The 12731-nt window shown below is 28.2% G+C and overlaps 1 protein-coding gene across 1 annotated transcript in view; it reads left to right on the top strand.

The window, feature by feature from the left end:
* Positions 1-47: 47 nt before the first annotated feature.
* Positions 48-12731, top strand: part of LOC142320358 (Golgi-specific brefeldin A-resistance guanine nucleotide exchange factor 1-like) — a 28373-nt gene continuing 15689 nt past the window's right edge. Inside the window, exon 1 of the mRNA XM_075358064.1 lies at positions 48-372. Coding sequence (XP_075214179.1) covers positions 346-372 — 27 coding nt within the window. The 5' untranslated portion in view covers positions 48-345. The remainder of the gene's footprint in view (positions 373-12731) is intronic.

The following is a 12731-nucleotide window of genomic DNA, read 5'->3' as shown; positions in this document are numbered from 1 at the left end:
CAACCTGCCGGATATTTTTGGAAATATAGAATATAAACTAATTGTTGGTTTTCGTGTTTAGGGTTAGAAGTGCTTTTGTGGCGTGTTAATTTGGTTGTAAATAAAGTAGTTTTTCTTTGTTAATTATGAAATGTTATTTGAATCCCATTTTCACATATATTCGGACTCTGAACAAAGTAATAATATTTGAATTAAGGTCTTTTTTGCACAATTTGATCTCTTGAATATCCAGCCTGCTTTTCTCGAAGGGAAAATTTGATAGTTGATGAAGCCGTATGTGGATTTAGAGGCAGGATAAGATTTCGTGTTTATGGAGGAAAACTATAGGTGATTCGTCAACCGCATATGTACTTCTATTTGAAATTTACACAGGTAAAAATTACAAAAAAATTTATTTCTCTTTTCCAAAGACTTCTTTCTGATTATCTTTATAATTTTTTTGGGGGTTTTGTGGGCGAAAAACGCTTTAGCGTTATCATCGCCCGGGATTATCTTGACAAAGGAAATACAACATTCACGGACCGGTTTTATAGTTCACCAGCGGTTTATTTTTTATGGCAGTGACAGAGTAAAGCTGGATGTCCTATCAGAAAGAGCGTCTAAAAATAAATTTAGTAAAAAGTCGTTTACATGAGAGGAAATCATCTGTGTGTCAAATGGAAAGACACTAGAGATGTATTAGCCTTATCTTCAGTTCACATAATGACAGTGAAGTACATGTGCATTCTAAAGGGGGCACATGTTAGTTTTTGTTTACAAAAACAAAAAAAAACCGGATGTAATTATCAATTATAGTAAAAATAAAACGGGTGGATAGAAATGACCAGATTATTTCATACTGTCCATTCAAATATAAGCAAATGAAATGTCAGAAAAAATTATTTTTTCATTATTTATGTCAATTGCAAATGCCTTTATTTTATACTGGGAATCATGACCATATCACCCTTGAGGCAAAAAATTTATTAACTGTTTTAACTACTTTAACTGAAATCTATATTTTTGCAACTTAATGTTACTTTCAGTACATCTAACTTTTCTTACATATTTTATCTGCTGTAGTTGTAACTACAGCAGATAGCAGCAGTAGAGTAAAGTTGTATTGCATTAATTATCACAAAATAACTTTGAAAAGTATGAATGAAATAAATATCAGTCGTTCAACAGAGTTAATTTCAGACCCAATTGTTTTTTTGTTTATAACACAAGTGTTTGGTGATCAATCCAAAAATGAGTGGCTTAAAATTAATGTATAATTTTTGTTTTGCATAGGTTTTTGAATATATTTTTACATTTCTATAAATAAAATGAATTATTTTTATGTATTTGAATTTTGTTATTTAATTACTGTACTTGGTGTATTGTTTAACAGATAATTTTTGTTTGGTACAAAAAATATACAAAAAATTTCATTTCTGATTTGTGTGGTAATTTTTGTAGTAAAGTTATTTTTTGTATGCAGTTATTATAGCTTTATTATAGTTGTCTTCTGTGGAGTACCGATTCAGTCCCTCTTATAACATTATGAACAGTGAAAAATTTTGTTTGCAAAACGTAGTTATTTAGTTTAAAACAAGTGTTATTTATCAACTACAGGTATGTTCTTTGTTTTGTTTATGTTTTTGTATGTTACCTGCTAAGATTCTTAGCCACTAAAATATGCCAAAAGCATCTAGGGAAATTAGATTCAGAGTTATTGAGTTATTTAATGATATGTTGAGTTTTTTACATTTGTATCAATTTTGACTTTTTAACAGATGAGGTAATTTACAATTTTTTTCTCTTCAAAAAACATAATTACCATTTACTTTTAAAAAGGTATGTTCATTATAAATATTTCATGTTTGTAACCTTAAAGAGTAAACATTTAAAAAAATATCTTTTCAGTATTCCAAAACAGGCTGTTATAACATATAATAACAGACTAATAACAATTTAGATATATTATTTATGTTAAATGATTTAAGCTTTTTATTTCACTGCTTATTATTTTATATAAAAAATTTTGAAGCAAAGCTTTCTTAATGCAGGCTTTGGGATGGGGAGTCGACTGAGAAAAAAACTAGTATCTGGTTAACTAACCCACCGGGTTGGTCTAGTTGTGAACGCGTCTTCCCAAATCAGCTGATTTGGAAGTCGAGAGTTCCAGCGTTCAAGTCCTAGTAAAGCCAGCTAATTTTACACGGACTTGAATACTAGATCGTGGATACCGGTGTTCTTTGGTGGTTGGGTTTCAATTAACCACACATCTCAGGTATGGTCGAACTGAGAATGTACAAGACTACACTTCATTCACACTCATACATATCATCCTCATTCATCCTCTGAAGTATTATCTAAACGGTAGTTACCGGAGGCTAAACAGGAAAAAGAAAGAAAGTATCTGGTTAACTGTTACTAAAATTATATTAAGTCGTTATAAAAAGATCGTTATATCTGTAGTTGTATATATATATGTAGTTTCATGAAGTACCACTTGATGCAGAAGTAAGTAGAGTATTTTCAGTCAGAGATACTGTTAAGACAAATTAGAAAGAAAAATCATTTCATATGAAGTAATTCAACCAAAATATTTTTGGTTGCTTCATCATTTTTTATTTTATTTCTTTTTAGTTATTCCCTAATATATTGGCATTCCAAAACATGTCTTTTTATATTCTTATCCCAGCCTGCTTGTGACTGGTGGCCATGCTTGTTTAGAAGTACATAGTTGTTTTTGGCTGTGCATACATTAGCATAAACTTTAATGTTTTTGGACTGGATTATGAATAAACATTTCTTTTTCATTAAATTCTTCTCTTTAATTTTTGGGGTCCTTTATATTAAAACCCTTCAATAATCTAATAAGTAAAAATGACCAAAATTTGATATCAAATAATAATAAATTCCTGTTTTACAGTTTAAATTTGCAATGAAGGTTGTGACATATCGAATTGATTTTTTTTATTACATAAGCCACCATACTCAACATAGCTAGAGTAAGAACATTGATAAGTGTTCCCTTCTTTTTTTATTATTTTTTTTAAATTCAAACTTTTAAATCTATTGAAAGTTTGAGGCTTTTTATCTCTGGTGGGAGGCTTGGGACAGAAATCTAATTTTACCACAATAGCAAACTACAGTAAAAATTTCAATATTTGATTCTGAACAAAGTTAATGAATTTTCAAAATATGCACAAATCATGTGCATTTACGACATTATTAACCATTCTAAAATTTAATATTTATTTTACCAACTTAAATCATAGTACACATTATTCATAAATGTGATATTTTGTTTTTAGTACTGAGAAAGCTTTAGAGTTATTCTACAATATATCTAATTTAACTAATAAAAATGAAAAGTTAATTAAAGATTTTGGAACTCATCTGTGAATTATCTATTTATTTTGTAATTTGGTTTGGGGTTTACCAAGAAAAATCATAACCAAAAACTTGAGCATGCATCATTCACATGACTGTGAAGTTAGCTCTCAGATACTGCCACCCAAAAGCAGCAATGTGTTCAGGAGAAAATGTGCCTGTTTGTTTAATATCATTTGTCCTTTAGACAATTTTTCTTCAATTTTTAGATTTTTTTAGTCTAACTAAATTCTGGCTAAAGTTAAAAAGTGTTACTAAAACCTAAATTAAATTATAAACTATGTAAAATAAAATAATGTAATTAAAACCTAGCAGTTTTGTTATTTTTAGTTACTTCATCTTAGTGTTACTGGTTGTTTGGAGCTCCCAAGTTTAACCGGTTGATTTAAATGTTTGTGATTACAAAATACCCATTTTATGGGCTGAGTGTATTCCTTTTAGTCGTTCTAAATAACATGTGAAGTATAATTTGATTTTAAAGTATTTCCAAGCTATTCCACAGTTCATGTTATTGTAAATTTAAATGAAATTTTGTCAAATGACTATTACATATCTCTTTAAATCATTTTGAGAGTCTTGCAAGAAATTTTAGCTTTATTTCTGGTAACAGTTACAGAATTTTTAAATCGCATTAGGAACAAATTATAAGCATATCAAATTGAGAATTTTTTGTTCTTTGAAAGTCTTAAAATACAATTATTAAAGTGTTGTGATTAAAAATATATTTTTTAATATGACCATTGGTAATTATTGTTAGTAAAAGTAGCGATTGTTGGGTTTACGAACTATAATAAATTAAAATAATATTTTAACACTTATAATTCACAGGCTATATGATTTTGGTGTGATGAAAACTTTTAATGGCAGTAATGAGAACTGATTTTGATTGTTTATGATGATGTTCTGATATGTGAATACATTCTTAATAATAATGTAATTAAATGGATAAATCTCAGAGAGCTGCCAGCTTTTGTAAATTGCAGTTCGGGCTCATATCCTTGCATTCTCTTGCCGATTTTGTTCCTTCTCCTTTTGATATTGACCTCAATATGTGTCACACTCTTCAACGTATTTTACTCTTCTTGCATATATGTTTACTCTCTTCTTGAATATATGTTGCTCTTTCATCTTTTTCAAAATACTTCTCGTTTTCATTTCAGTTTAGTTCAACAAAATATTACAGTACGCATTTACATTACATGTAAATCTCCATTACATTTCCCATCCTTTCTCACACTTGCACTCTGGTGTATACAGTTTATATTCTGCTTTTGAATTCTTTACGTCTTTTGTTCTTCAAAGAAACCGATATGCTTTACTAGTCATCTGGTGTTTATTCAACATCTGATATCCTCTGTAAATTTCTTGTCATGGTCTCTCTAATAAAGTGTTATTTACAGAAAGTAAAAATGCTAGTTTTGAACACCGTTCTTCAAAATCTCATCATAAATATCATTGTTTTTCTGCTTTTCTTGAACTGTAATGGATTTAATGTTTAGTCCCTTTATGGATAGTCCTTAATCATTGATTCCACCATTTTTTAAATCGTTTAAACTTGCAGTCTTCACCATTCTGAACTAACTTATTTTTATTTGCCGGAGGGGGACAGATAAGCATTTTGTAGCTACGTCTTTTTTTTAATAAAATTAATGTAATTACTACTGCGTATCGGTTGCTATTTTAGACGCTTATTATTGAACGAGCTGAAAAATTTAGAAAGGATGAAAAAAAGAATTTCTTGAGATTATTTCTTTGTTATATATTACTGCTGGTGTAAAACTACACAAGTTTATTAAAGATGACAAGAAATTTGCTTCGCTTTTATTCACTCTTATAGTAAGTACTTAAGGGTACATACCCTCAAAGGTATTATCTTACTAATTTTCATTTTTAGTTATTTAAAAACATTTAACATAATTTTTATTCCAACTGCGGATAGACCTGTAAAAATAAAAACAAGTTTTTAAGAAATGCAAAAATGAGAAAAATTGCAGAGAAATAATGTAATGAAATCGCTATCAAATGTAATGTGTCTGAAATGAAAAAAATATATTATTTTTCACGCGATTATCAGAATGGAATCAGGATATTTGTCATTATAATAATTCAGTATTAAGCAATGACAGGGACAATGTAATGATGACCTATTTCTTCAGATTGTCATTTAGATAGTTTAAATGTATTACTTCAGTTTTTGTAGCATTTGAAAATGTCATGCCCGACCAGGATTCAAACTCGGATCTCCGGATGAAGGGCCGAGGCGCTACCACTTGTGCCACAGAAGCTGGCACTTGTTAATTTATCTGAACATAACTGACGAGACCATTAGAGGAAGTTCTTTAAAATAGAATTTAGATCTGATCGATGAGGAGTATGATGTGAACATATATACCTACATACATATTCGTATATAAATTTCATAAAAAAGTTTTTTGTTGATTTCAGACCTTTTTCTTTGTATTAGTTAAAACGGAAGATAAACCTTTAATTTGGTACAAGTAGGTTCAAAGGTTCAAAGTAGGTACAAATATTTTACTATTTGTAAATTTAATAAATCGATATGAGTATGTCACTATAGTTTAGCCGATGAAAGAAGAAATTAGAGTTTGAGCTGTTATAATTTTGATGCTAAGCGCTAAAAAAAATAATATCCATGAAATGAACCTATCACACATTTTATACAATTTTAATTAGACATGTAAAACTTGTTGAAAAATAATACATTCATAGAAAAACATTGGAATACTTGATTCTCATCCCTTTTAAATCTTTATACATTTCCTATATGAATTTCAGAGCTTTATAACTTTTACATATTATGTTTATAAAATATTAATTTCAAGTTGTTTCAGTGATTATTTTGAAGATAAATTGGCCTTATAAAAACATAAAGTAATAGCTGTGTCTTTATCGTATCAAAATCTTTGTCTTTTACTTTTTGAAATTTTACTTTTCTTGGTATATGCAATTTCTGAGCCGTATAACTTCCGCTAAAGTATTCTACAGAATACCTAGTTAATTTACATTAAAATCTGGAATACTATTCGTTTATATCCTAACAATTATTTGTTTGAGGAAATGGGCGTTTTGTCATTGAATTAATTACATTTTATGAAACTCAACTGTTTACAGCAAATTAAGCGGTTATCATTTAGTAGTATTAACAAAAATTAAATTTTCTAATGACAGTGTAGTTTATTAGACTTGCTATTCTCTTTTGTAAATTAATGTTGATGTTAGAAATTCTCACGAGTCATCTAAAATAAAATATTGAATGTTTTTACATTTAGTTATTGTTTTACAGGGATATTTTGGGTCTATTATATTATTCTTTACAAGTAGGTTCAAAGGTTCAAAGTAGGTACAAATATTTTACTGTATTGTTTTTATTTTACAGTTTGATTCGAAATGCTAAAAATTTAAAAATCTTTGATCAAATTTTTCAACGGTATAATATATTAATTAAAACATAATATATTCACAAGAAAAATAAAGAATATGTGCAAGTAGCACTAAGTTAATTCTCTGTAGTATTAGTCTGACCCACGCTAAGTTTTATAATTGCAAATGCAATACGGTATTTAAATTCAGGAAACTTTTTGGCCAGTAATAATTTAAAAGCAGATAATGAAAATGTACGGCAGTGAGGTTACGAATAAATCAGATTCAAGAATTTTTCCTTCATCCTTTGATGATGGGAAATCAAATGTTCAGAAAAGAAAAACGTCCAACAACCCCTTCTTGTCATCGGAGATAAAAAAATATGTCAATGAAATTCATAGGAATAAAATGATTCTCTATATATGAATAATGTAGTTCATTTCAGCAGTTTTTAAAGAATTTATGAAATTTTCAACAAATAATTTGGGCGATAAAAGGATAATTTGGATAAAAGGTTTGTGCCAAATATGTTTTTCTACTACTGTCTGAAGAAAGCAAGATAAGTAAGGTAAATGAAAATAGCCTCAACATTTGTCAACTGATATAAGCAAGAAGTGAAACATTTTTTTATTATGTTGCAACTAACGAAATAAAGATTTAATATAAAACTACTACAATTAAATCAAATAATGTAGATAATGAAGAATCAATTAGAAACTATTTTCAAAACAAAAAGGAAATTTTTAGGTCGTTATTGTCAGGTGCCGTTTTTATTTCTGTTTAACCCAAAAGTAAAAGGAATTTTAAGCGATATCATTAAAGAACAGATAAATTAGAAATGAAGTACTTGGTTAAGGAGTTACATTTTAATACCGACATCCAAAACATATAAAAAGTAACAAATTGGATTAAATGATCGGTGATAAAAAAAAATTGCACAAGTAATTTTAGAATTTTCAGAAATATATTCAATTTTAAGTATTGAAGCATTTTACATTAATAAATTATATCTACATTGGATAATAAAAACATAATAGACCGATAAACATTTTTTTTCTACAAAGTCTTAGGATTAGTCTATAGAAAATACAAACATTGTTTAACATTTTTTTTTTTTTAATATATGAGGCAATATCATCAAAACGCTTTTATACCTGTTCTGCCTGTCAGCTGTCAGTCTCTTGGCCTTCTGAATTTGCATCTTCCACTAGGTTTGAGTAATCAAGGATGCTTAAAGACCAATCTACATGTGCAACATGTAATTATGGCAACCGGTTAATTATGTATTTATCCATCCTATTAAAAATGTTGGAGCAGCAAATTTTTGAATAGCCGTAGTATTAGTTTCTCCAATTTTTCTATACGAGTTAGCTAATAATTCTAAAAACTGTGTTCTAAAAGTAACCGATACAATGATAATATTTAACAAATAGCAATTATTTTCTCAAAATGAATGAGACCTTAGTAGTAATTAAAGGTAATTATTTTCTTAAGTGCATCGTTGAACAACATTATTACCTTCATTATGGAAATTTAATCATAAACAAATAGATTAGTCGTGTGCTTTAAGTTTGGTTCAAAACAGCAAAGAAAATACTTTTGATCCGATAATTTTTGCCGTATACAAAATGTTTATTTTCTGAAAGAATAATATAATAGACCCAAAATATCCCTGTAAAACAATAACTAAATGTAAAAACATTCAATATTTTATTTTAGATGACTCGTGAGAATTTCTAACATCAACATTAATTTACAAAAGAGAATAGCAAGTCTAATAAACTACACTGTCATTAGAAAATTTAATTTTTGTTAATACTACTAAATGATAACCGCTTAATTTGCTGTAAACAGTTGAGTTTCATAAAATGTAATTAATTCAATGACAAAACGCCCATTTCCTCAAACAAATAATTGTTAGGATATAAACGAATAGTATTCCAGATTTTAATGTAAATTAACTAGGTATTCTGTAGAATACTTTAGCGGAAGTTATACGGCTCAGAAATTGCATATACCAAGAAAAGTAAAATTTCAAAAAGTAAAAGACAAAGATTTTGATACGATAAAGACACAGCTATTACTTTATGTTTTTATAAGGCCAATTTATCTTCAAAATAATCACTGAAACAACTTGAAATTAATATTTTATAAACATAATATGTAAAAGTTATAAAGCTCTGAAATTCATATAGGAAATGTATAAAGATTTAAAAGGGATGAGAATCAAGTATTCCAATGTTTTTCTATGAATGTATTATTTTTCAACAAGTTTTACATGTCTAATTAAAATTGTATAAAATGTGTGATAGGTTCATTTCATGGATATTATTTTTTTTAGCGCTTAGCATCAAAATTATAACAGCTCAAACTCTAATTTCTTCTTTCATCGGCTAAACTATAGTGACATACTCATATCGATTTATTAAATTTACAAATAGTAAAATATTTGTACCTACTTTGAACCTTTGAACCTACTTGTACCAAATTAAAGGTTTATCTTCCGTTTTAACTAATACAAAGAAAAAGGTCTGAAATCAACAAAAAACTTTTTTATGAAATTTATATACGAATATGTATGTAGGTATATATGTTCACATCATACTCCTCATCGATCAGATCTAAATTCTATTTTAAAGAACTTCCTCTAATGGTCTCGTCAGTTATGTTCAGATAAATTAACAAGTGCCAGCTTCTGTGGCACAAGTGGTAGCGCCTCGGCCCTTCATCCGGAGATCCGAGTTTGAATCCTGGTCGGGCATGACATTTTCAAATGCTACAAAAACTGAAGTAATACATTTAAACTATCTAAATGACAATCTGAAGAAATAGGTCATCATTACATTGTCCCTGTCATTGCTTAATACTGAATTATTATAATGACAAATATCCTGATTCCATTCTGATAATCGCGTGAAAAATAATATATTTTTTTCATTTCAGACACATTACATTTGATAGCGATTTCATTACATTATTTCTCTGCAATTTTTCTCATTTTTGCATTTCTTAAAAACTTGTTTTTATTTTTACAGGTCTATCCGCAGTTGGAATAAAAATTATGTTAAATGTTTTTAAATAACTAAAAATGAAAATTAGTAAGATAATACCTTTGAGGGTATGTACCCTTAAGTACTTACTATAAGAGTGAATAAAAGCGAAGCAAATTTCTTGTCATCTTTAATAAACTTGTGTAGTTTTACACCAGCAGTAATATATAACAAAGAAATAATCTCAAGAAATTCTTTTTTTCATCCTTTCTAAATTTTTCAGCTCGTTCAATAATAAGCGTCTAAAATAGCAACCGATACGCAGTAGTAATTACATTAATTTTATTAAAAAAAAGACGTAGCTACAAAATGCTTATCTGTCCCCCTCCGGCAAATAAAAATAAGTTAGTTCAGAATGGTGAAGACTGCAAGTTTAAACGATTTAAAAAATGGTGGAATCAATGATTAAGGACTATCCATAAAGGGACTAAACATTAAATCCATTACAGTTCAAGAAAAGCAGAAAAACAATGATATTTATGATGAGATTTTGAAGAACGGTGTTCAAAACTAGCATTTTTACTTTCTGTAAATAACACTTTATTAGAGAGACCATGACAAGAAATTTACAGAGGATATCAGATGTTGAATAAACACCAGATGACTAGTAAAGCATATCGGTTTCTTTGAAGAACAAAAGACGTAAAGAATTCAAAAGCAGAATATAAACTGTATACACCAGAGTGCAAGTGTGAGAAAGGATGGGAAATGTAATGGAGATTTACATGTAATGTAAATGCGTACTGTAATATTTTGTTGAACTAAACTGAAATGAAAACGAGAAGTATTTTGAAAAAGATGAAAGAGCAACATATATTCAAGAAGAGAGTAAACATATATGCAAGAAGAGTAAAATACGTTGAAGAGTGTGACACATATTGAGGTCAATATCAAAAGGAGAAGGAACAAAATCGGCAAGAGAATGCAAGGATATGAGCCCGAACTGCAATTTACAAAAGCTGGCAGCTCTCTGAGATTTATCCATTTAATTACATTATTATTAAGAATGTATTCACATATCAGAACATCATCATAAACAATCAAAATCAGTTCTCATTACTGCCATTAAAAGTTTTCATCACACCAAAATCATATAGCCTGTGAATTATAAGTGTTAAAATATTATTTTAATTTATTATAGTTCGTAAACCCAACAATCGCTACTTTTACTAACAATAATTACCAATGGTCATATTAAAAAATATATTTTTAATCACAACACTTTAATAATTGTATTTTAAGACTTTCAAAGAACAAAAAATTCTCAATTTGATATGCTTATAATTTGTTCCTAATGCGATTTAAAAATTCTGTAACTGTTACCAGAAATAAAGCTAAAATTTCTTGCAAGACTCTCAAAATGATTTAAAGAGATATGTAATAGTCATTTGACAAAATTTCATTTAAATTTACAATAACATGAACTGTGGAATAGCTTGGAAATACTTTAAAATCAAATTATACTTCACATGTTATTTAGAACGACTAAAAGGAATACACTCAGCCCATAAAATGGGTATTTTGTAATCACAAACATTTAAATCAACCGGTTAAACTTGGGAGCTCCAAACAACCAGTAACACTAAGATGAAGTAACTAAAAATAACAAAACTGCTAGGTTTTAATTACATTATTTTATTTTACATAGTTTATAATTTAATTTAGGTTTTAGTAACACTTTTTAACTTTAGCCAGAATTTAGTTAGACTAAAAAAATCTAAAAATTGAAGAAAAATTGTCTAAAGGACAAATGATATTAAACAAACAGGCACATTTTCTCCTGAACACATTGCTGCTTTTGGGTGGCAGTATCTGAGAGCTAACTTCACAGTCATGTGAATGATGCATGCTCAAGTTTTTGGTTATGATTTTTCTTGGTAAACCCCAAACCAAATTACAAAATAAATAGATAATTCACAGATGAGTTCCAAAATCTTTAATTAACTTTTCATTTTTATTAGTTAAATTAGATATATTGTAGAATAACTCTAAAGCTTTCTCAGTACTAAAAACAAAATATCACATTTATGAATAATGTGTACTATGATTTAAGTTGGTAAAATAAATATTAAATTTTAGAATGGTTAATAATGTCGTAAATGCACATGATTTGTGCATATTTTGAAAATTCATTAACTTTGTTCAGAATCAAATATTGAAATTTTTACTGTAGTTTGCTATTGTGGTAAAATTAGATTTCTGTCCCAAGCCTCCCACCAGAGATAAAAAGCCTCAAACTTTCAATAGATTTAAAAGTTTGAATTTAAAAAAAATAATAAAAAAAGAAGGGAACACTTATCAATGTTCTTACTCTAGCTATGTTGAGTATGGTGGCTTATGTAATAAAAAAAATCAATTCGATATGTCACAACCTTCATTGCAAATTTAAACTGTAAAACAGGAATTTATTATTATTTGATATCAAATTTTGGTCATTTTTACTTATTAGATTATTGAAGGGTTTTAATATAAAGGACCCCAAAAATTAAAGAGAAGAATTTAATGAAAAAGAAATGTTTATTCATAATCCAGTCCAAAAACATTAAAGTTTATGCTAATGTATGCACAGCCAAAAACAACTATGTACTTCTAAACAAGCATGGCCACCAGTCACAAGCAGGCTGGGATAAGAATATAAAAAGACATGTTTTGGAATGCCAATATATTAGGGAATAACTAAAAAGAAATAAAATAAAAAATGATGAAGCAACCAAAAATATTTTGGTTGAATTACTTCATATGAAATGATTTTTCTTTCTAATTTGTCTTAACAGTATCTCTGACTGAAAATACTCTACTTACTTCTGCATCAAGTGGTACTTCATGAAACTACATATATATATACAACTACAGATATAACGATCTTTTTATAACGACTTAATATAATTTTAGTAACAGTTAACCAGATACTTTCTTTCTTTTTCCTGTTTAGCCTCC

This window comes from Lycorma delicatula, chromosome 2, assembly GCF_047948215.1.
Source record: "Lycorma delicatula isolate Av1 chromosome 2, ASM4794821v1, whole genome shotgun sequence".
Taxonomy (NCBI): domain Eukaryota; kingdom Metazoa; phylum Arthropoda; class Insecta; order Hemiptera; family Fulgoridae; genus Lycorma; species Lycorma delicatula.
The sequence above is the reverse complement of the archived record's forward strand: the minus strand, read 5'-3'. Positions and strand labels throughout refer to the sequence as shown.